The sequence below is a fragment of the Quercus robur genome, chromosome 7 (genome assembly GCF_932294415.1).
Source record: "Quercus robur chromosome 7, dhQueRobu3.1, whole genome shotgun sequence".
In the NCBI taxonomy this organism is placed as follows: Eukaryota; Viridiplantae; Streptophyta; class Magnoliopsida; order Fagales; family Fagaceae; genus Quercus; species Quercus robur.
Window position 1 is genome coordinate 29,983,445 of NC_065540.1, and position 25,679 is coordinate 30,009,123.

Genomic DNA, 25,679 nt, shown 5'->3' on the forward strand with positions numbered 1-25,679 from the left:
TGGTTGAAGTTGATAGCAAGTAAGTTGTATAACTGTACTCTGAAGTTTAACCCTCCGGCCTCCATCCGGTCCCAACCATTTAAAAACCTTTCCCCAACATCAGAGCAGAACAAAACTCAAATAAAAAGCCGTCAGAGACTCCAACTCAAAGACCTGCGTGTTTTTTTTTTCTTTTTTTTTTTTTCCTCTCTTCCCTCCCTCCCTCCCTCCCTGCCCGCCAGCCAAACCCAACACAACACTGCCTAATTAAAAAAAAGAAAGAAGCTTAAAACCCTAAAAAAAGCGATGGCCGCCGATCCGAATCAGCAGCAGCAGCAGCAGCAAGTGGGTCTCCTCTTGGGTCAAGACCCATCCCACTTCGAAACCCTAATCTCCCACCTGATGTCCTCAACCAACGAGCAGCGTTCACACGCCGAGTCCCTTTTCAATCTGTGCAAGCAGTCTCACCCAGACGCTTTAGCACTTCAACTATCTAATCTCCTCCAATCCTCTCCTCGCCCGGAGTCCCGAACCATGTCCGCCATCCTCCTCCGCCGCCAGCTCACCGATATCTGGCCCCGACTCGCCGACTCCACTCGCTCCGCTCTCAAATCCCTCCTCCTCACCTCCCTCCAGACCGAGCAAATCAAATCCATCTCTAAAAAACTCTGCGACACCGTTTCTGAACTCGCCTCCCTTCTTTTACCCGACAATTCCTGGCCTGAACTCCTCCCTTTTATCTTCCACTGCGTCACTTCCGATAATCTCATTCTCCAGGAACTTTCTCTCATCATTTTCGCTCAATTGGCTCATTATATCGGCGAAACCCTCGTCCCTCACCTCACCACTCTCCACGACGTTTTCCTCAATTGCCTCGCCTCCCCTCGGAGTAATTCCGATGTCAGGATCGCTTCCCTTGGCGCCGCTATCAATTTTGTTCAGTGCTTGTCCAGTGCCTCTGATCGGGACCGCTTCCAGGACTTGTTGCCGTTGATGATGCAGACTTTGACTGAGGCATTGAATTGCGGTCAGGAGGTCACGGCGCAGGAGGCGCTGGAGTTGCTGATCGAGTTGGCCGGGACGGAGCCCAGGTTTTTACGAAGGCAGTTGGTGGATGTGGTTGGGTCCATGTTGCAGATTTCCGAGGCGGAGAGTTTGGATGAGAACACTAGACATTTGGCCATTGAGTTTGTGATTACGTTGGCAGAGGCCAGAGAGAGGGCGCCTGGTATGATGAGGAAGTTGCCACAGTTCATCCAGAGGCTTTTTGCAGTGCTGATGAATATGCTCTTAGATGTCGAGGATGATCCTGCGTGGCACAATGCCGAGACCGAGGATGAGGATGCCGGCGAGAGTAGTAATTATGCCTTCGGTCAGGAGTGTTTGGACAGGCTGTCCATTTCGTTGGGAGGGAATACCATTGTGCCTGTTGCTTCCGAGCTTTTCCCGGCTTTCTTGGCTGCTCCTGAATGGGAAAAGCATCACGCCTCGCTCATCGCCCTTGCTCAAATCGCTGAGGGTTGCTCCAAGGTATTAGAAAACAAAAACAAAAACAAAAACAAAATTAAAGCATAAGCATTGCCCCTTGCTGACTTTGATGTTTTGCATTCACATTTGGACTGATTGCCAATGTTTTTCATCATTCACTTGGAAATTACTAATTAGATAGGCTGCTTTTCTTAAATTTCATTATTTCTTATCCATGTTTTATGATATTGCCAAATAGTTGTTAATGCCACTCTTTACTTTTTGATAATTCTATATTTACAACAATGGGAAAGGGGGGATTCGAACCCACTGAGCTACAATGTTTGATTGGGACTCTTTAATATTTGTACTTTTGTTTTAACTTGTTTTTCACAAACATTTGTTATTTTAGTGTCTCTGGTTCTTGTTTCTGCTATGGTCTACTTTTGGTTTTTAACTATGTTGACCGGAAGACTTAATTTGCTCTCAAGTATGGTGTTCTTACCTTTTGTCTTTCTTGATACAGGTAATGATAAAAAATCTGGAGCAGGTAGTGTCAATGGTTTTGAAATCATTCCAAGATCCCCACGCCCGGGTGCGATGGGCAGCAATAAATGCAATTGGGCAATTGTCCACGGACTTGGGCCCAGAGTTGCAAGTTCATTATCATAGTCAAGTTCTACCTGCATTAGCTGGGGCTATGGATGATTTTCACAATCCCCGAGTTCAGGTTCGTGATATTAGGAGTACTATATCCTACTTGTTATTGTTTCTTTTTGGCTCCTTTTTTTCTTCTATTTTATTTTTTCCCTGTAAATAAATGTTTATTGTTTGTTTATTACAGGCCCATGCGGCTTCAGCTGTGCTCAATTTCAGTGAGAATTGCACCCCTGATATTTTAACACCATATTTGGATGTTATTGTAACTAAACTTCTTGTCCTCCTCCAGGTAATCCTCCTTGTCCTCAACCTTACCTTGAGCTTGTGTGCACTTTTCCATATTTTACTGTTTGATGATAGAATCAAGAGTAGATGGAATTCTTAGATTCTTTTCCCTCTTAGAAGTAAAAAAAGAAAAGAAAAGAAAAGAAAAAAACTGCAGGAGAAGAGGGTGCAACCCTAACAGGATGTACACGAAGGGAGGTACAGGGAAAAATTACTTAAAAAGAAGAGGGAAAAAGGGAAATGTTGGTAAAACAAATGAAAATGTAAAAATAGCTAAAAAATTGAGCTAAACTAAAAAAGAGTACGGTCATGGGACTTTTTCTTTTTAATTTTGTGGCTAAGCATTCGGTTATTGGATTTGTTGAGTCATGAGGATGATCAGACCGCTGAATGATTGAGCTCTTGTTATTTTTGTTGAAGCATGTAATTTTTGTTCTTGTTATTATTTTCTCAACAAGGGTGATGCCGGACAAGATATGGGATTCGTTTTTATCATTTGTTATTTTTTTTATAACAATAAATAACAGAACATCTATGCAAAACAAACATCCAATCCAACAAAGCTCTAAAGAAAATTAATTTGAGGTCAGGCATAGTTCTCTTTGTATCCTCAAAACTCTGATCATTCCTCTTCCTCCAAAAATGCCACATTAAGCAATGCGGAGCAGCCATACATAAGTGACCATTCCGATGAAGCTAACAACTCAACAATAGTCTTCGGCATTACCCAAAAAATCCAAATAAACCCAACACCATAGACTACAAGACATGGGGTTTTGTTTTTATTATTTGTTTTTTTTTTTTTTTTTTTTAGGTAATTTTCAGAATTTTATGATTTATGATTTTATTTCTTTTATTTTAGTTGTTTTTAAGGATGTCCTAGTAAACTTAGAGTCCTATTATGATTTTGTAACTATTAGAATCAGTTTAGGATTAGCCTTACTTGGAAAATAAGTTTTTTTTGGAGCCTTTAAATAGGCTAGTAATTTATAAACAAAAGTGAACAATCTGCTTTCTTCTTCTTCTTCTTCTAAAAAAAAAAAAAAATTTATTTATTTATTTCAGAGTTCTTCCTTGTGAATTCAAGGTTCCCTTATGGATTAAGGGTTTGCTTCTAGCTAGAAAGATATCTAGCCTTACCATGTTTCCTTGATTTAAGTGTGTATATATATGTTTTTATATTTATAATTTTACTTTTAAAAAAGACTCTTAAATCAAGGAAGTAAAATCCTAAGAGCACTAGCATCAGGTTTAGTGTATTTTTTATATAAGTAAAAAAAAAAAAAACATATATATATATACACTTAAATCAAGGAAATAAAATCCTAAGAGCACACCAAACACCAAAAATCATGCTTCATGAGATGTGCCAAATCTCAATTTTTTTTACAACATGCTACAGTACCCCTTGTACTAGTAGAAGGGCACTGTAGCATGTTGTAAAAAATTTATTCTTTTTTTATTCTCTCCTCTCTGTCCTCACTTTCTTCCCCTCTCAAACTGCTCTCTTTCTTCCCCTCTCAAATCTTCTCTCAAACTGTTCTCTTTCTTCCCCTTTCACACCGTTCTCTTTCTCAGTTGAATGTCCATGGCCATAGCCTCTTTGCTCTGCCCCAAATTTCTCAGATCTAAACCTCATTCCCTCGCTTTTTTTTTTTTTTTTTGATAGGTAAACTATTATAAATGAGTAAATAAGGAAAAGTACAAGTTGTTCATGATGATGAACAAGAAGAAATAATAGAACAAACAGCACAACAAAAAGAGTAATCAGGAAACTAAGCTAAGGGAAGACATAAACTCAGAGAGAGAAGAACAATCAGTTAAACCCCAACAACGGGACCACTCCAAAAGACTACGTTGGCATAAAACCTTTAACTCATCCAACGTTTTCTCATTATCCTCAAAGGAACGACGATTTCGTTCCAACCACACAATCCACATTAAGCACCTTGGAACCAAATTCCAAATGTCCAAATTATGTTTCCCAAGCCACTGATGCCAACAAGATAACAAACCAGCCATTGATCCTGGCATAACCCAATGAATACCAAAAGCCTGAAGCATAAAAGTCCATAGGGAATGAGTAACAGGACAATGAAGAAGAAGGTGGTCTACCGACTCCCCATCACAACAACACATACAACACCAAGTAGCCAACGGGCAACCCCTAAGCATTAGATTATCCAACGTGACGATCCGACCATGTGCAGCTGTCCACAAAAAGAATGCCACTCGTCTAGGAATCTTTGGATTCCAAACACCCTTCCAAGGAAACAAAGAATTCAAAGCACCCCAAATCGCATGGTAATAAGACCGGGTGTCAAACTTACCATCACCTTTTAGCCACCAACAAAGAGTATCACTCCTATCAACCCGAGGAATACGAGTTTGGATAAGCTGGAATAGAGAAAAAGATGCAGCTAGATCCCAATCTTCAAAAGCTCTATAAAACCTTAAATCCCATACTCTAACAGTACCCCTTCTGGAATCCACAAAACCTCATAGATACAAGCATCCTTGACCGCTGAACACACAGAGCTCATGATAGAGATCTTTAAGAGTATTATCACCAATCCATCTATCATGCCAAAAGCGGATACAAGTGCCTTCACCCACTATAAAAGACAGATGCTTAGAGTAGCTCTCCCACCCTCGCTTGACTCCTTTTTTTGGTGATGGCTGGTGTTATGGTACAGTGTGGTCTCGTCTGTTTGTGGGTGTTGGTTGGTTGATTTTTTGTGGTGCAATTGGTGTTTATGGGTGTTTTGTGGTGTGATTGGTGTTTATGGGTGTTTTGTGGTTTTGGGTGTGGGTGTTTATGGGTTGTTTGCCAGTGGCTGTGGGTGTTTGGCTGTGGGTATGAGTGTTTGGCAGTGGGTGTGGGTGTGGGTGTTTTGGTTGATTTTGATTTCGATTTATGTGGATTTGGTTGTTGGCAGTGGGTGTGAACTTGGTTGTTGTCATTGATTATACACACTTGATTGTGTGAAAACCAAAGCTTTTCTTCAATATTTCAATGGGTTAGCAGTGGGGGTAGTAGTGTGAAAATCAAAGCTTTTTTTCAATATTTCAATGGGTTAGCAGTGGGGGTAGTGGTGGGTGGTGGCTGGCTGGTCGTGAGAGGTATTTCTTTTTTAATAAAGGTAGAAGTTATCTTAGGTTATTTTAATGGGTGATGTGTTAAAGTAAGAGATGGGATGTAGGGTATATTTTCAAATGCTATATTAAAATAATAAAGTAGCTTTTTGATGTGTGAAAATAACATATTTTTGAAACAGCTGATGTTGATGCTCTAAGTCCTAAAATTACATTAAAAAAAAAAAAAATTGATAAAAACAAAACTCCGTATCTTGTCCAACAATAGACCCCTCCACCTGAATAAAACTTGGCCTCGAGTTTTCATTAGAAAAAGTATTCTGCTCCAAATAAAAAAATATTTTTAATACTTTAATAATTTGATTTGGTTTAGAAACTTGCATCCTTGTAACATAAATTTTTTCTCATTGGATTGAAATTGATTTGCAACATCAATTAACAAAGGATTGAAGACAAAATCAAAATTTTCTACTCAGAATATGAATAGATTGTGTTATAGTGGTCTTCTAGAAATCAACTGGATCTAGGGAATTATGGGTTATGGGCTAATCATCATATTTGAATTCAATTGGATCTTCCACAATATTCCATTTGATGATTCAATCATTCTCCTCAATCAACTCCATCTTCTTTTCTGTGACCTCTTCATCAATCTCTTGAAAAGTATTATCTTCAAGCTTCAATTCGTCAACTTTTTGCACGAATTTTCAACTTTATTAATCACTTCAAGATTTTCATTGAAACTTGGTTCTATATTGTTGATTCCCAATCATGTTATATCTTCTCTTGAAGGTTGAATGTAGAGTACATCAATATAATTCATGGAGTAAGATTTTTTCGCCATATAATCTTGTTTTGTAAAGCACAATATTACCTCGTAATTCTTGGGAAAAAATTCGATTCCAAGCATCTTTTCATCCTTGGCCATGAACAAATTTTGTCTTGGATTCTATGAAATTGTGTTCACTCCCACCAATCTAAGGCATACCGAATAAGCTTATACAAAGTGAATTAACCTCTCTCCTTAGGAATATCCATAAGTCAAAGAATCCTTTAGGTCAAGTGTCCAATCATGAAAATTTGTGATCCTTATGAATAGTATGAAACAAAACGTGCTTACCAATAGGTTGTGCAGGGGCTATATATCTGCTATTTTTTATCCCTATTTCTAACATGGTTCAAACTAGCTTGATGAGCATGTCCCAAATGTCATGGGCCGCTAGTTATCTTCTCACCCTCAGTTTGAATAGCTACTTTGAGGGCTTGCACCCAGCAATCACCGTTAATAGGGTGTTGTTCTTGCTGTTGCCCTTTTCCATATCAGAAATTTACATTAAAAAAAAAAAAAAAAACCCTATATGTTTCCTATATCAAAGGAGAATTACAGATTCCTAGATTTAGATAAATATATTGATTTTTTCATTATGTAAGAACACTAATATTCTTTTGAGCTCTATTTTCATTACTTTTGAATTTTTAGGTTTCTATGTGATAAACATACAAACACACATTAAATATGCAAATTGGCATAGATGGCCAACCTGCCAAACAGCTCTAATTTTCATTTTTCCAGTTGTTATTCTTCAACATTATTGCTGTGAAAATACATGCTTTCAAACTTATTTTGTGCCCATGAGAGAATAGTTAAAAATGACTAATTTCCATGAATGTCTGCTTTCTTAACTACATAAAACTGAAATGATGACTCAACAAAGGGGCTGGTTGGGGAGTGACATCGATAGATTGTATTTACTTAGTTGCAAAGGAAATAAGGAAGAAAGTCATGGAAGAGAATAGGGAATGATGCCTGATTATGGATAAAATCATGGAAACTACATTCTATTAATCATTTATGGTTTCCTTTTCTAGTAGGATTCAAGCTGTAGTTTTTGGAAATTAAAGGCTTTTTAAGTTTTATAGTTGAGGTGTTAATTTAGGAAGTTGGAGGGTGATGGAGAAAATGATAGAACTGTGGGACAGAGAAATTGTAAAGAGTAAGACTTACAAGTGTGAATGAGAGGCTCTTTTTTAGCTCTGGTATGAAAGTACGCTTGTTTTTTTTTTTCTTGGAATGCAGATGCTGTCCCACATTACCTATAGATGATTTAATATAGCATTATGTGTTGGTGTGTTGGATTTGTTAAAATTGATAAGCTTACAATCCCTATGTTCTGTGCTTAAAACTTCTTGGTTCAGGGGATGGAGAAGTAGGGGGATAGAAAATGAGGAGGGGATGGAAAAGTGGAGGGATAGAAGAGATTTTAGTTTTTCCCCTAGGCCTAGTGTGTTTGGTTGGGAGGTTGGAAAAGTAGAGAGGTGGAAACCTCCTTTGGTTGAGAAAAAAAAAATGAGGGGATAGAAAATATAATTTGTATGAATTTACTCTCATGCCCCTATTTATATAAATGTTATAATTATTTTATTTTATATTATATTCCACAAACATATTAACTACATTTACAAGCATATCATATCAATTTACCCTTTTTTTTTTAATTACACAAGTAATTTCTCATAAAAAACACACAAATTATAGGAATAACAACTGATGCTTGTATGAAAATACAAAACACATTTGGTAGTTCCATAAAAAAAATAGAAAAAAAAATTATACAATAATGACCCTTTCTTTTTGCTGCCAAGTGCTATAAATGTGTGCACCCTATGTCCCTATCCCTTTGTTACTTGTTTATAGGAATGGGAATTTCAGAATACAGATACAAAATTGTGCGTTCATGGTCAAGTCTCACAAAAAAGAATTTCATTTTTCAACCTCCTCCTGATCTCACACTAATGCTTCGTATGCTCTCATGGACAGCAATGCTCTCTCTCTCTCTCTCTCTGCGAAATTCATGGCAAAACTGGGTTTTCTTTGGTTTATACTCTAATGTTAATTCTGATGTTGAAATTATGGGTTTAATTTTCTGGGTTAGTTTGCTGAAGGTAGGGTAGTGAATTTGAGATGTTATAGAGAAGGGCAGAAGAGGGAAAATATGTAAATGTGTTTATGCCCGTGTTTTCTCCTGTGTTTTCCTCCCAAATCGGGTATTGATTTTTGATTTTTGGTGGGCCTGGGGAGAAAACACCCAGGCCCCTCCAAAATCCACTCCGTTTTCTCCTATCAACCAAACAACCAAAAAATCATTTTCTCGCTACTTTTCTTTCTCCCATTTTCCATCCACCCAATAATCACCCTGAACCAAACGCAGTGTAAATTGCTTTCTGAAGATTAAAATTGAAAAGCTTCTTCTATATCTTGTTGTGGTGATATATCCTGGACCATGCTTTTTAGCTTTTTTTCATGGGAGTTATTATTTTCTTTGGTCAGTCATTACACCTCCTCCCCCCACCCTCATTTCTTTGAGCTTATGTCCTTTGTGTTATTTATACACATTCCAGAATGGGAAGCAAATGGTGCAAGAGGGTGCTTTGACAGCTTTAGCATCAGTTGCTGATTCATCACAGGTACTTTAGTTACCCATGATACAAGTGTTTTCATTTTTATTTTAGAATGCATCAATATAACATGGTATTGTTGAACAGGAGCAATTCCAAAAGTATTATGATGCTGTAATGCCATACTTGAAAGCTATTTTGGTGAATGCAAATGATAAGTCTAATCGCATGCTTCGTGCCAAATCTATGGAGTGCATTAGTTTGGTTGGAATGGCTGTTGGGAAGGACAAGTTTAGGGATGATGCTAAGCAGGTGATAATTTATAACATTTTCTAGTCTTTTGATTCTTAGATTGTCACACTACCCATAATCACTTGATTTATTACAGATGATGACTTTTTTTTTTCCCTCTCTCTCTCTCTCTCACCTAGAATATTGGAGTGTGTCCTTACTAGTTTTTTTTCTTTCTTGGAAGGTTATGGATGTCTTAATGTCATTGCAAGGGTCACAAATGGAGTCAGATGACCCGACTACAAGCTACATGTTACAGGTTTGTTCTCACCATTTGAAGAAATAACTTGGAGATCTACATAGATATCATGTTCTTTTATCTTCTGACTGATAAATGTTTAATATATTATTTGTTTCAATATTGATGGTAAAAAAGCTAACGGCTTGATTATTTTTCAGGCATGGGCCAGACTTTGCAAGTGTCTTGGGCAGGATTTTCTTCCTTACATGAATGTTGTCATGCCCCCATTGCTTCAATCTGCTCAACTTAAGCCTGATGTAACTATTACATCTGCGGATTCAGATGATGATATTGATGAAGATGATGAAAGGTTTCCTTTTTCCCTAGCTTTAAATTATAGTATTGGGTTTTATTTATTTATTTTTTTAATTATTTGAGATTATTTCTATAGAATTTCCTCTCCTTTATCACTAAGCGTGGTTTGTCTTATTTTATTTTATTTTTAAAAATATTTTAAAAACTGCCTTTTTGCTTTTTACTTGTTTACATTTTATTCATTTAGGGTGGAGATAAACTCATCATCCAGATTTTGAACTGCTTCTTAAATCAGTTTTGTTATCTATGGTGGTATTAGGCAAGATAGAGGTGCACTTAGTCATTTCATTAAAACATTTAGGTCATACTAACATACATGTACATACAAACATCTATCTGTAGTCATCTATCATTTCCTGGCCCCAGAACTTGATCCTAGACTTTTTCTTTTGTTGTAAAAACCATTAAGTTGAATGACTGGCCTTGGGTGTTTACCATGTTTCTTAACAGCTCATGGATTTATTATTATTATTTTTAAAAATATTTGTTTTTGGAACTTGTCATATATTGCCTTCTGTTGTTGTCTTGTTCTTGCAAAAAAAGAGCACTTGCTCTTAAATGAAAAAGAAGAGTTCCTCAAAGAAAAATAATGATTATGTTGTTGTCTTGTTCTTGCAAAAAAAGAGCACTTGCTCTTAAATGAAAAAGAAGAGGTCCTCAAAGAAAAATAATGATTATGTTTAGATACCAATTTTTTTTATGGTATTCTCTATGTTTCTTATTGCAGTATTGAAACTATTACTCTTGGGGATAAAAGAATAGGAATCAAGACTAGTGTCCTGGAGGAAAAAGCTACAGCTTGTAACATGCTTTGTTGCTATGCTGATGAGTTGAAGGAAGGATTTTTCCCATGGATTGAGCAGGTTTGGCTTGATTTACATTTTAGGGGCTTTTTTTTTTATTGTTTTTTTTGTTGTGTTTTTATTTCATTTTAAAAATCTTCTTAGATCCTTCGGTTGCTTACTTTGAAGGATCTCAAAAAATATGATACTGACTACGAATATGTATAGGTTGCTCCGACATTGGTTCCCCTTCTTAAATTTTATTTCCATGAAGAAGTCAGGAAAGCAGCTGTTTCGGGTATGGTCATGAACTTTGGTCTTTCTTTTTCCTAATGTGAGTTGTTGCAGAACTGACTGAAATTCTTGATGTTGTCTATCCACTTTGTCCATAGCCATGCCAGAATTGTTGCGTTCTGCTAAATTAGCAGTAGAGAAGGGGCAGTCTAATGGTTGTAATGAGTCTTACATAAAGCAATTGTCCGATTACATAATACCAGCATTGGTGGAGGCTTTACACAAGGTTGCACTTCTGTTTGAGTCGTTTGTATTTTATTTGTATCAGTTTGTTTAAGGTCATTAAATACCATTTAGGTTTGTTGCTGATTTATTTGAACTGTGGCTGACTTTCAGGAGCCAGAGGTAGAAATTTGTGCAAGCATGTTGGATGCATTGAATGAATGCGTACAGGTTTGTACATCCATTTATGAGGCTGGAGTATGTATTATTAGTACAAAAATGCATTTTTTTTTTAATATTTCTTTTTATCCTTGGTATATCCGTTGTGTTGTGCCTCCTAGCAAAGCCTATTTTAACCAAGATGGGTCCTAATGAGATTGTCTCTTTTTGACTTGGAACATTACACCTAAAGAGGTTTTATTTGGTATTATTCTTTTGATACTATAACAACAACTTAGCCTTAGTCTCAAAACTTTGGGGTTGGATATGGATCCTCAACAGGCTATTGATTCTTTTTATAATGGACTGAAATATCTCTGAACTTACAGCGAACCTTATGTTACTTTGTAGCATCCTATGATTCTTTCTTTTGGTAAATGTTCCTTTTCAGCAATAATAGTCCTGTGCCCATTGTTCAGCTGTTCTATGTCTAGAGTTTAAATATAATATATTTTTTTTTCTCTTCCTAGTAAAAGGTCACATGACTCACATGCCACTTTGGCTGCTTCCTTTAATTACCACAAGTGGTGCTGTATTGCAGCAAGGCGGTCATGCCTACTAACTTTACGCCATTTAGCTCTAGCTCGCATCTTCTCCCCCTGTAACAGTAGGGTGGAGGTGAGGTTGTGAATTCGAGATCCATTTGGTGTGAACTTATCAAGAAAAAAATTATTTGGTGCCCGTTTTCCCCATTCTGGTTGTTCATGCAGTTTCTTGAATGCTGTTGCTAATAGTGTTTCTTCAGATGTTCTCCTTCTGTGGAATTTGTCTATACAGTCTAGTAGATGCTTCCTGCTTTCTGTAGACATCTTCAATTTTCATAGCTTAAAATCTTTACATGCATGGGGCCAGCATGCAATGTCTGATTGAAGCTAGACCTATATGGTTTTGAAGCTAATATGATGAGTATCTTAGGGTTAAATTGAATTGAGTTTGTAGTTTATGAGTTGTGGATGTTTTAGTGTAAGGGCAGATTTGGAATTAAATTCCTACATAAAATTTTACTTTAGGGTTACTTCTTGATTGCTTGATCTGGAGTATTTTAGAATATGTAATAGAAGTCTGTTATTGGGTTTAACCATGTCTTTTCTTTACTTGTCAAATTGGGAGACTTAGTCCTAGTAGGTTAAGAATCAAGGAGCGCCCACGACCACCCTAAAATACCTAATTTTGCTGCTGTCCAGAATTCTTGCATCCTGTCATTCTCTGTTTCAGCTGCTTCTTCATCCCTTGAAATTGGAGTGCAGCTTATGTTACTTTCTTCTTGTTTGGTATTTACTCTTTTTTTATTTATTTATTTTTTACACCCAAAATCTCCTCACAATTGAATCCTGGTATGTTTTTGTTCTATACTTTAAATTTTTATAAAGCATGGTGAGCACCTAGGAAGCACAGATACAACAAAATGCCCAATGTGTCTGTGTTAGACACATGTCGGACACAGAATATATATATATATATATATATATAATATCAGACTCTGCTGGGACATGGTCTCAACACGGCAGTAAAAAAAGTTAAAGAAAAGGGGAAAAAGCAAGATTTTTTAGAACTTAGCACAATCCGAAGCATCAGGCTTTAGGGCTGTAAAATTTTGATCAATCTCTCTCTTTCTCACCTTGGAACACTGGAATTTCTCATTTCTCTTGCCGATTTGGTTGATCGGCACCTTAGAGGCTCTAGACTTGGCTCGATGACAATAAAATAATTTTTGAGCAAGACTTAGGTACAATACTTAGGTGTTGTTCCTTAGGCTCTCTTCTTAAGATTCTGCCATGTGCATTTTTTCTCATGGATAGAAGTGTATTTTTTATTTAAGTAGCCACATGGTTGAATCTTAAGAGGAGAGCCTAAGGAACAAAACTTAAAGTATTATATCTAAGTTCTGTCCATAATTTTTTATGTTTGTTGTTATTGTTAAAAGTCCATGAAACTAGAATGCCACGAAGAAATTTGAAGAAAAAGTTATTGAAAAGGTATTGCACATATTGGAGATGATGAAGAAGATGTCAATGAGGAAATGATTTTGCAAGATGATGAAGAGGATGATAACATTGACTTGGAATATGGATATGAAGTTGATTTGGCTAGATAATGAACATGATAGAGAAAGAAATTATTATGCTGTTTTATATATCATGTCTACATTTGAGTTTGACCAATTTCGATGTGAATATTATATTTTTATATTAATTTAATTAATTTATTTAGATTTATTAAATATTAGTACATAAGTGATGATTAAATTCATCATTAGGCCAAGAACCTCGTAGTTCAACTGGCATATCTTGGGGTTTCCAATAGAGATGTCCGGGGTTTAAATCCCCCCTCTCCATTATAACAATTATTCGTTATTAGTTGAATGTGTTTCAAATTTATAATAAATATACCCTTTTATATGTGTGTGTATATATATATATATATATATATTTTAATAAAAAAATAAATTTATAAAGAGTTTTTGTATAAAAATAGAAAACAAAATCACAATACGATTCATGTTTTGACAACCATACTTGCTAGGTAAATTGCACTGCTCTTTCTTAAGGCTAAGCAAAATACAGAGACTGCCATTGTATTATCTCCCTGGCAGTGTTGTTATGTGAGCAATTACATTATTATTGCTTTCGCCTTCATTGTGTACTTTCCCATCTCTGACACTGAATTCACTAGCTTCTCAGCACGGATCAAAACATTATAATGATTGTCATCATCACGATTTTGTACCTGCAAAATTGGGAACCCTACTGCCAACACCAAACCATTTGTGGCATTAACTCTAATTTTAAGACCAGAACCATTCCTAAAACCGACTCCAACTAGGATGCTCAATCTAAATTTTACTAATGTGAATGAATACTTGTATTTTTCACCTAACTTAAAGAAAATTTTTAATTTGCCCCCATTTATTTGACGGACATGTTTGACTGACAAGTGACTAGTAAATTTATTTTTCAAGAACTCTGTTGTAGCTACTTTTCTTCATGCTTCTTGGCTTTTGTGACATCGGCTGTGTGTACAGGTTATGCATATCTCTATCTCTAATGGTTTGAAACTCGCTTCCTTTATTTGTTTGTTTTTGGTTGGAGGTGGGTGATTTGGTGGTAATGTCCCTAATAATTTCAGGATGTTTTGTCAATGAGCTCTAGCTCAAATGGCCCTTCCTCCATAAAGAATGGGGCGGAGGGTGAGGTCATGAGTTCAAGACCCACTTAGTACATGTGTCTCGAATAAAAAAAATTATCAGGATTACTGGATATATGTTAATTTTGATTTTTTTGGGTTAGGTTTCTGGACCACTTCTAGATGTTAGCCAAGTAAGGTGCATTGTGGATGAGATTAAACAGGTGATCACAGCCAGTTCTTCTCGAAAACATCAAAGATCGGAGAGGACCAAAGCAGAGGACTTTGATGCAGAAGAAGGGGAGCTGCTTAAGGAAGAAAATGAACAAGAAGAAGAAGTATTTAATCAAGTATGTTATATGAACCTATATGTCATGGTATCTGGTTTATCAGTTTCTGCATTATATATTGATGTAAAAATGACCATTAAGTTGTCTTCTCTGTTGACCTTGTTTATCTTTTCTTGATCAAGGTTGGTGATTGCTTGGGAACTTTGCTAAAAACTTTCAAGGCGTCTTTCCTGCCTTTCTTTGATGAGCTTTCATCCTATGTTACTCCTATGTTGGTGAGCTTTCCTGCCTTTTTTTTATCTCTTTGATTTTATTTATTTATTCATTGATGTTTTTTGGGGCAAGGGCGTTATTTAGTACTGGGTTATGGGGATGTGCTTGCAATTTTATTACGGAACTAATGCCACCTTGGCCCCTCAAAGGGCTTAATATGTTACCACTTGACCAGCAGGAGGTTAGCAGCCACCTAATCAAAAGTGGAAATAAGAAACTACATTTATTTTCATGCCACTAGATGTAGTTCATTGAGGTTTTTTTTTATTAGTTTTAATTTTTTCTATTGAAACTGAAGGAAGCAGAAGGAAGGAAATGACAAAGCTAAATTGTGTTTATAGCATTGCCATTGTTTTTATTTTTTATTTTTCAAATGAAGTCTGACCAAACTTGTTGATCAAGCAGGGCAAGGATAAAACGGCAGAAGAGAGGAGGATTGCCATATGTATATTTGATGATGTTGTGGAGCACTGCCGTGAAGCGGCCCTCAAGTAAGCATTTGCATATTTCTGTTTTATTGAAATTGTTATGGGCAGTTGGTTCCATGTATTTATTCAATTTGTTTGAACAGATACTATGATACGTACCTTCCTTTCCTATTGGAAGCCTGCAATGATGAGAGTTCAGATGTTCGTCAGGTTTGCCACGTTGATTAGAACTTTGTCATTGTGTTGTCAAGTTAATCATGGGTCTCATTTAAAATAACCTCAATCCCTTTTCAGGCAGCTGTTTATGGGATTGGTGTTTGTGCAGAGTTTGGTGGATCTGTGTTCAAACCTCTTGTCGGTGGTAGGCTGCTTTGCACTTGTATCTGCCTTTCTCCTTGGAGTTGTTGCCTTTATATATTATAGGTAGACAAATTGTTCATCTGAATTTTTGCAGAGGCTCTTTCGAGGTTGGATGTTGTAATAAGGCACCCTAATGCACTGCACTCGGATAATGTAATGGCATATGACAATGCCGTTTCAGCTCTTGGGAAAATATGCCAGTTTCATCGTGATAGTATAGATGCAGCACAGGTACGTAGTATTTTTGTAGCTGTCTTCTGGCCTTCTCAAGTGTCATTTTTTCCTTTCTCAGTAGACTTTGTTTCTGGCATTTGTCCCTTCATTTGGAGAAAGTGGAGGCCTCTGCTCTTGTTTTGGTCTTACATTTGTTTTTGGATAAGTTTAAGAATTTTCTTCCAAAAAATTAAAGATATACAACAAAAGTGCAGAACAAGCTTAGTGACCTGCTATGAAGCACAAGTACCATCACGGTACAGGGTACATCGATACTACATATCTTGAAAAATTAGGGTACAACATGTCAAGGATACAACGACAATTAAATAATTAATAAATATATATTTTTCAATATAATTTGTTTATTATAGGCTTTAAAAATAAATAAAAACCATCAAACTATTTGAAAATATATCTAAAATTAATTCAAAAGGATTGTCAAAAAAACAATTAATTGAAAAGGAATAATATATAGCAAAGAAGTACAATGATAAACATAAGATGGTGTTAATAAAAACAAATAAACAAACAAATGATCTCACATACTAACCTAAGTCTAACTACCATAAACTTTATTGATATCTAACAATCTTAGCCAAACTAAATCTATAATAATTTTTTTTAAAATAAAATAAATATTAGTAGAAATCATGAGCCATACAGTTGTAAGCAAGTTTTTTTATCACTTTAGTCAGTACAATACAAAGTTCTCGACTAGATGTATTAGTCACTTGAATAGAAAAAAAAAGTTCTAAGAGAATGAGAAGAGTGCTGAGAAGAGAGAATAAAAAAGCCAACTAACGTCTATTGTTGCCAGTAGAAGAAGATTTACAATGGGATGTTGATGCTTGGTGGCAGGGTCGGCCCAAGGCCCCCCACCACAAAAAGTTTTTACACCCTAGGAAGCATTTTTCTTTTTTCATTTCTAACAAGGGATCTGAGTCCTCATTAAAATAGCATTTTTTCCCCTTCACTAACACATACAAGAATCCTCACTATTTGAGGGCTAGAATGAACCAAGTTTTACAAACACCTGGACTAATCACCTAAAATTTAGTTAAATTTAGAAAGTTCTGTTTCCATAGGAGGTTTCATAATGATATTGGAGATGTTTTGGACCCCACTCTCTCTTGCCATCTCTAGTAGACTGATTTTTTTATTAAGTTTCCTCTTGTTACTTCTTTGGCTGGATCACTATTCTAAACAAGTTAGCCGAAAAGGCTCATTACGTTATTTCTCTTGAAGGAATTTTAGTTGACTGATTGTAGATGGTTGTGCATCTGGTTGGGCTGAAGCAAGCTTCCTTATCTAATTATCTTAGAGTTTCAGCATGATTAAAAGTAATTTGATGAAGTGCTTTACAAGATTGAACCCTAGTTCTAGTATAAGAAATGCTGGTAACTGATAGTTGCTTCTCATTGTGCCTTGCTCTATTCTTATCTGCCATTCTATTATATCTGAAGTCCTAGTCTATTACTTTCTTAATTGAGGTGTCCTTTTTTACTTCTTCTACATGGACTTGTAGAATCTTAATTGGTTCATTACCTGTAAGGCTTTAAGCAATAGGAACTTTGCTGATGCAGAGGTAGGATTGTTTGTCTTATGGAGTTTTGGGTTCCATATCTGCTTCCGTTAGTAGTTTATGAGCCCTACTTAATCATAATTCTGCTTCCACAATGACTTACCGCAAGTTCCGGACGGTGGATGCATTGGTTCTACTATGTTTCTCATGTCTTCAATGGTTTTTCAGGTAGTCCCTGCCTGGTTAAGCTTCTTGCCTATAAAAGGTGATTTGATTGAAGCCAAGATTGTGCATGACCAGCTTTGTTCAATGGCAGAAAGGTAGAAATATGAATTGTTGGAACATGATAATATAAATATATATATATATATATATTTTTTTTTTTGTTTTTGTTTGTTGGGGGGGAGGGGGGTGATTCATTTTTAGTGCATGGATGTATTGAAAAAAAAAAAATTGTGTTGCATCTTTGCAGGTCAGATAGAGAACTTTTAGGGCCAAACAATCAATATCTTCCTAAAATAGTTGCAGTCTTTGCTGAGGTATTATCTTCTGTATTCTGATGCCTCTTTACTTCAATCGTTTAAAATTATATTTTAGGTTTATTTATTTTTGTTCATTTACACTTACTTTTTGGTAAAATTGGTTGGTGTAGGTTTTATGTGCAGGTAAAGATCTTGCAACGGACCAAACTGCCAGTCGAATGATTAATCTGTTGAGGCAGCTTCAACAAACTTTACCACCTTCTACCCTTGCATCAACGTGGTCATCCTTGCAGCCTCAACAGCAGCTTGCGCTACAATCCATCCTTTCATCTTAGTTGCTTTTTGAATTGGTGGATTTTTTTATTGTACCTCTTTGGGAAGTCGCCTCATCTGGTCATCGTAATTTTTCTTCTATATTGGTGAGCGTGTTTGTGATGCCTTCCTTGGGTTGTCACAGTGTCATTGTTCCTGATATGGGAAGCTGCTGCATCAATTTTTATTCCATATGGCATTGGTGGGCATGTTTTGTTTCTGGAGAAGCAGTTGTGTCCAGTTGGTGTGCTTCGATCACCCATTCTTTTACAAATTGTATTACATAATTTGTTGTGTGGTTTGCTACTGAGGCAATGTTTTTGGTTAGTAGAGAGTAAAGGTGAGGAGTAGAGAATTTTTGGTATAGAATGTGTATACTAGAGTTGTTGATAGTCTGTCCTCGTCAAAAAGGAACCAAATGAAATAACAGCAAATTGTTAAAAACATACCAGTGTGGAGCTTTTTAGTGGATGGATGTGAGGTTGAGGTGTGTCATGGAAGCAAACTTCTAGCAGTTTTGGTGCTTTGAATTTTTGCTGAATGTGAAAACAGTCCAGTGTAATACCTTTATTTTGTCCTCTCAACATATATTCCTTGATAATTTCTGGTGTGAATGTTTCTGGGGTGCTGTTTCCTACCACTTTTTGAATGAAACATTATGCTCTATTATCTTGCTAGACATGGACTACTGCTGAACCTCTTCATTATGGTCCACATATTCGGAGCTTGCACTTGCAGGGTACTTCAGTCCATAGATTGAGTTAAGTAATTAAGCATGGGGTTGGAATATATTCCAAATTAAGCCAATAGCTCTAGTTCAAATGGTATCTCTCAGCTCAATGTCAACTGTCAATTGTCAAAGATCATGCTGTGTATGAAAGAGCAATCATCGACCAGAAACATGTACTCAAGATGATTGACCCAACTATCAAGATTACCTGTTGAAGCACTTTGGCGTCAGATGATGGGTTGTAGTTGACATGGCAACATCATTGGTCTAGTCTTTTTTATTATTTTTTGATACCATTCAAAGGAAACAAGAGTCTTTCAAAAAGGTTGGGTTGACCCAACAGTAGTGAATTGGCATTCTAGTTGCCAAATTAGCTAGGTTGCAAACATTGCAGAGTAACCTTGGAAACAAAACAAGAATGATAAGCTAGACCATTCTAATGTAAGTGTAGCAGATCTGTCATCAGAATCCTTTTCTGCCAATTGGGAGTTTCTTTCCTTGTTGGCAACTTGGACTGTTCTCTTGCTATCACTGAGAAACAGAATTTGAATATATCCAAGATTCCTAGCTTTTATAGCTGCTTCCACCATTGCTTCCTGAATGGCGATGAGTGCTGACCCTACTGCACAGCTTAAACTACCGTAGAAAATGATAACTCCTTGCATGTTTTTGACTTCATAGGCAAAGCCACTCCTCCTAGCTCCAGCAATTTTGATGATCAACTGCCAAGGACACCTCCAATTCTTTGGTGAGCTCAATTCTGGTCTGCATTCTGATGAGAAGAATCAAGCAATTGTTGAAAGCATGGACCACCAGGCTTCCGAGTCCATATGGTCCAAAGGGTTATGAAAATGGCTTGATGATAGTGCATGTCCTGATCCATTCCTTTATATTTGAGCAAAATAGTCCCAATCCAATGTTGTACAGAGGTATTATTTAGATCAGAAGTGTGAACTGCCAAAGGAGATCCGTGCCAATTGGCTTTAGCAAATGGGCAAAAAAGGAATAAGTGAGGTGGATTCATCACCTGCATTACAAAGAGGGCATGTGCTAGTTATTGGGATCCCTCTTTCTTTTAAGGTAAGATTTGTTGGAAGGCTGTGATGAAGAAGTCTCCACACAAAGTTAACAGATTTTCAAGGGAACTTTCACCTTCCAAATGAGGCACCAAACTTCTGAAGGGATGTGCAGATGTCTGTTAGGATTAGGATGGGATGAGCTCTAATTTCTATGGAGAAGATTGTAAGCATTCTTAACTTGAAAGTCATCAGAGTAGGAATGTTTCCATAGCAATTTATCAGAGGTTGTTCCTGTCTTAGAGATAGGGAGTCCTCAGAATTTCAGAGCTCAAGGGGTAAGGGTAGAGTGATCTGATTAAGCTGGGTTTCCAACAATGTGAGTTATTATCAATCAAGATCTGTCATTGTACCAGTAATCAGATTCGGGTTGTTTAGGTGTTGGTATTAGTCGAGTCTTTTGATTCATTGCCTTGGTGCTTGGAATAATAACTTTAAAAAAACCAAATGCTTTCATTGTATGTTTTATACTCCTTGTGTTTTGAATTGTTTGGCATTTATTTCATTTCAGGATGTCGTAAGATGATGTCCTTTTTCCTATTTGAGTCTCAAGATAAATAAATTTCTCAACATACCCTACACTTTATTTTAAAAGTCCTTTTTGGTTAAAGTTTAAGTTAAGGAGGGTAGCTTTGAAAAGTTGTACATTTAAAAAAAAAATTTATTTAAAAAAACAATGCATTAAATGATGATCACTTAAAAAATTGAATTTTCTAAACAATCCAAACAAAATGGGATAAATGGAGTAATATTTTATATAGATATTGATTATTTAGTTAAATGGATTTAATAAGTAGGAAAATGGGTAGTTAATTACCCAACTTGTTAATAATTGTCAAACCTACTCAAATACCTCCATTTACAACCCCTCAAGATGGGCATAGTGCTTCTCAAAAAAAAAAAAAAAAAAAAAAAAAAAAAAAAGAATCCAGCAGTTAAGAGTTTTTTCACCTCTTCTGTGATTGCTTTGTTCTGCTCTGGGGCAAACACTCGTCTCTTCTATTGAACGGGCTTCTTTGTTAGATCGACGTTGAGAGTATGCTCTATCACTTGTCTGTCGATTCTTGGCATGTCCTCATGGCTCTATGCAAAGACATCTAAGTTATTTTTCAAGAACTTCACCAATTCATCCTTCAAAGTCTGTTGAAGCCCTACCTTGGTGGTTTTGGACGGGTCTCCTTCTACTAGCACTACATTTTCTGCCTCTTCCATAGGTTTGGGTGGTTCTTCTTCTACCATCCAAGTGTGATTTTCCCTTGATGCCAGGACTACCTGGTAACATTCTCGAGCCAAAAGTTGGTCCCCAACGATTTCTCCAGTCCCGTGGGGGGTTGGGAATTTCACTTTCAGGCAATATGTGGAAGTTACTGCTTTTAGGCGATTAAGGGTTGGTTGCCCAAGAATCACATTGTAAGATGAAGGGCAATTGACGATCAAGAAATCTATCATCCTCATCACTTGAGTAGGGTAGGTTCCTGCTGTAATCTATAGTGAAATTATGCCTTTCAGATAAACGCGATCTTTGCTAAAGCTGACTAACAAAGATCCAAAAGGCTTGAGGCACTTTGGATCCAACTTCATCTGTTGGAAAGCCGTCATGCACATTACATCTGCCAACACCCTTCGGGTATTGCACCCTTTAATGGTTAGCATAATGACTAGGGGATCATCATGGGGTTGCTTGATCCCCTTCACATCTTGCTTGGAGAAGACAATGTCATCATTCCCAATGTGGTGGTGTTTTGCCATTGGGTGATTGACGTGGACACTATTCGCCTGGCTCTGAACTACCCTTCTTAGGGACTTGTATGATCCTTCAACAATTGGCCCCCCAGTGATCGTCCTTGTCTCTCCCATGATGGGTTTGAGGTTGTCGTGATCTTCCTCTGTTTGGTCGTCAGTGGGTTTCTCCTCTATCCGCTGACGAACTTGATAGTCTTTCTTAATAAACTTCTGGAGTTTTCCCCACTAGATCAACTCCTCTATCTGCTCCTTCAAATCCTGGTAGTACTTCTTCGGGTCTCTTCGCTTCAAGGATGAGCTCAATGGCTTAGGCCATTTCAAGGCAGGGTCGTCCTTTATCTACATGAGAATCTTGTCTGCAGGCATTATCAAAGGGGTGAAGAAGTTTAACTTCTTCTTTGATGACGCCTCCAGGCCACTTTTACCAGTCTTAGCTTCTGCATGACTACCTTTGCGCTCCTTTTTCTTGCTTTGGGACTCTGTGCCTTTGTCCTTATTTCTTTTGCCCGTCAGTCCCTTTGCCGTCAACGCGTCTTCCCAATTCATGTATTTTTGCGCTTTAAACAACAAATCCATCATCGAGTTTAGGGGAGTTTTCCCTAGGGAGAAAACAAGGTCAGGGTTGTTCAGCCTAGCTTGGAAGGTCGTCATTATCACCTGCTTGTCAGCCTCATCAATTTCTAGTACTACTTTGTTAAATCGCTTCACATATTCCCTCAAGGTCTCTCCTTCCTACTGTTTCACAATTAGTAGGTAGGAAGTAGGCCTCTTATGGCGTTGTCCTCCAATGAAGTGATGGGCGAAGGATTCACTTAGCTGGTCAAAGTTTGCAATGGACGCTGCGAGCAGTTTATAGAACCATACTTGTGCTGCTCCCCTAAGGGTTGCTGGGAATGTCTTGTAAATAACTTCATCTGGGGTCTGCTGGAGGTTCAGAAGCTTTTTGAATGCTCCTATATGGTCCAGAGGGTCTTTAGTACCATCATAGACTTCCAATTGAGGAAGACGGAACTTGGGAGGCAGGGGGCACTCCAGAATGCTAATTGTGAAGGGTGAGTCAGTCCTCTTGATCATGCCATCTAGATTTATTGTTGTTTTCCCTTTCATGGCGTTCTTGACATCGTCCAACTCCTTCCTCATTTTCATCATTTGATCACTACCATGAGTTGACTGCGCGGTATGCTCTGATTTGTTATTCTTTGGACTATGATCCTCGTCATCGTTGTCATTACAGTTACGTCGAGACTACGACCTTGTCGGAGTTTCAGGGCGCGCTCTCCATTTCAATTCTTCATTCTGTTTTATTAACTCTTTCATGTTAGCAGTGAGTGCTTGGATTTGTTAGGCCATCACGATTGGATCCATAGGAGGTGATGAAGTGGAAGTGTCCGTGTGTCTTGAGGAACTTTGCTGGTAGAGATATGATGATGACTTGCCTAAGAGAATTGCAACTCAATTGTTTCTCACAAACGGTGCCAAACTGATGAAATAGGAATTTTCCTCGTTAGTATATTCCTCGTCAGTGGATAAGGGCACTGGTGTGAAGGACCATTCGTTGCTTAAGTTAGCTTATTCTCTTTCTGAAAAAACTGTAATTTGTATAGCTGTGTGTGTTCATGTCCTTTTACCTGTTTTTCCTGACTTTATACAGCCTTAGGTTGAGTTAATATTCAGTAGACTGTTATGTTGCAGCTGGATAATCAATGCTTAATGATGGCAATTTAACTTTAATATTTTCTGCTTCATAACTGATCCTTAATTCTGCATTATTGGATGAAGGTAATGGTTTTGTGCTATTCATTACTCGATCATTAATTACTGCCCATCCGTACCCTTACTCATCACTGTTAGTGATGGTTTGTGAATGATGGACGATTATTTGTATGCTACTCGTCACTCAAGGTATTGCAAGTTAGAAATCAAGAACAAGGAAGTTACGGGTTCAAGAAAACAAAACTTGCCAAGCTCGACTGATCGAGAAGAATGCTTGATCGATCAAGATACGAATCTGCAAAATTTTAATTAAGTCCATCTACTCATTAAGCCCATTAAGTGATTAGGATTTCAGATTTAATTTACATAGTATTTAAAGGAAACCATAAGCTAAGTTTTGTTATGACTTTATTGCTTCTTTTTTGAGATTTAAAAGGTTTTGTGCCTTCTCCTTTCAAAGTCACTATCGGAAATCAATCTACATACCATTAGAATCGATAGATCTAAAGTTGCTGCTTTCTAGTCATCAAATGTGCTAGAGATCTAAACCTTCAAAGGTGGTCTTAGAGTCATAGACTGGAGGTCTATGTGGGAGATCTAAAGCATAAACAGGTGGTTCATATATGTAAGAACAGATCCAGATCAAGGAAGTCTGTGGAGTTCAGAGCCCAATTTGGTAACTGTATAAATTTACTACGAATTGATATTCTTAATTGTAAATCTCAACTTGATATAATGGATAGTTCTCTTGGGATTGTTTCCCCCCCAAGTTTTTTACCTTGAAACGAGTTGTTTCATTAGTTTTTCTAAGTCATCACATCTTGTGTTATTTAGTTTTTCGTTGTGCATGTTATTTGTGATGAATGTTTAACCTAGATCTAGCCTACGTAAGAACTTGGCTAATAAATTATGTTAAACAAACTATGTTTTCTAAAGGTCTATAACCTAACAAAAATGACAAATCATTATTCCATTAGCCACATAAGCAATATCACTAACCATAGTTAACAAAAATATGGTTCATTTTTAAAACTCAATGGACCAATAACACTCACTTGTAACTTGAGAAACTAATTGCGCTCATAAGATAAACTTTAAAGACTAATAATATAGTTTTACATTTTTTTTGTAGAAGATTTGATGTGAGAGATCTTGGATTCTTGGCCAATGTTTTTCTGATTTTTTTGGAAGACCGTCAAGCCTGTGTCCAGTTTTACAAACCAAGCAGTTTGACATTGTTCAAGAGGTTCACAAAAAAATTGAAATCTTTAGTTTTGTTGGTTTTAAAAATTGGACTAGTGGTCGATTCCTAATTAACCGGTTCAACCAGTCAGTTCAACTCGGTTTTCAAAACCATGATTATGAGTAAAGTTCATTGTTCACTGGCGGTGCAAAGAGTCCAAAGTTGTTTCATGGCAAATGGCAGGGCCCCATGGTGAGGCAAATTTAAATCGGACAACAATGCCACATCTATCATTGAAGCTACTCTGCATTGCACATTTGCACTACACACCTGACATTGGAGCAGGTCTATTTACGGCACAAACTACCAGAGCATTCCTTCTGTTCCATAAAATAGACCTCTGTCCATATTTTTTTGTAAGTGCTACGTAAGTTTACCATGCGTGTTTAGTTTATTTAATAAAATAATGCCACATTATTTTTATTATGCTACGTTTTTTTAATTTTTTAAGGCTACAAAAATAATGTGACATTATTTTATTGGACAAACAAAACACACATGGCAAGTTTATGTAGTACTTAATAAAAAATATAGATAAAATGGTTGTTGATACAAATGAAATAGAACTTTAGGGGCTGTTTGGTAAGAGTATTTAAATATAGTTTTTTGTTTTGCAATTCATAAAATGGTGGGTCCCACACTTGAATTTATTGTTTGGCTAATATTTTCTAAATATAGTTTTCAAAAAACAGTATCATATTTTCCTAATTCAAAATAGGATTTTGAAAACGGCTAAGGGGTGTTTTCAGGATACAAAAAATGTTTTTAATGTCATAGTTGTAAATAAATTGAAAACAGTGGACCCCACATATTTTTCCAAACCCTTTTATCTTTTAAATTAAGGAATTTATCTTTATCACAAAAAGAATTCTCACACTTCAAATTTGAAACTTATTATTAAATATATAAATATATATATATATATATATATATGATGAGCTCTATTCCCTTATCATTATTCACAAAAAAAGTAATCTACAA

At 36.7% G+C, this 25,679-nt stretch overlaps 1 protein-coding gene across 1 annotated transcript; it reads left to right on the forward strand.

Annotated features, from left to right (window-relative positions):
- Positions 1-100: 100 nt before the first annotated feature.
- LOC126693078 (uncharacterized) lies at positions 101-18,807 on the forward strand. Its single transcript, XM_050388944.1, has 20 exons — positions 101-1,509; positions 1,973-2,176; positions 2,291-2,395; positions 8,887-8,952; positions 9,031-9,195; positions 9,359-9,433; positions 9,574-9,725; positions 10,458-10,593; positions 10,741-10,810; positions 10,905-11,032; positions 11,143-11,199; positions 14,475-14,660; positions 14,783-14,875; positions 15,279-15,364; positions 15,445-15,511; positions 15,596-15,662; positions 15,756-15,892; positions 17,628-17,719; positions 17,872-17,938; positions 18,052-18,807. Exons 1-20 carry the CDS (start codon positions 286-288, stop codon positions 18,214-18,216), a joined length of 3,342 nt encoding a protein of 1,113 aa, XP_050244901.1. The 5' UTR covers positions 101-285; the 3' UTR covers positions 18,217-18,807.
- Positions 18,808-25,679: the final 6,872 nt, after the last annotated feature.

What these genes read in the sequence shown, in the direction of transcription:
- LOC126693078 (XM_050388944.1), top strand. Translation starts at nt 286, where the DNA reads ATGGCCGCCGATCCGAATCAGCAGCAGCAGCAGCAGCAAGTGGGTCTC. An exon ending in AACTTCTTGTCCTCCTCCAG is followed by an intron (nt 2,396 to 8,886) that starts GTAATCCTCCTT and finishes TACACATTCCAG; the next exon opens with AATGGGAAGCAAATGGTGCA. An exon ending in TGGTGGAGGCTTTACACAAG is followed by an intron (nt 11,033 to 11,142) that starts GTTGCACTTCTG and finishes GCTGACTTTCAG; the next exon opens with GAGCCAGAGGTAGAAATTTG.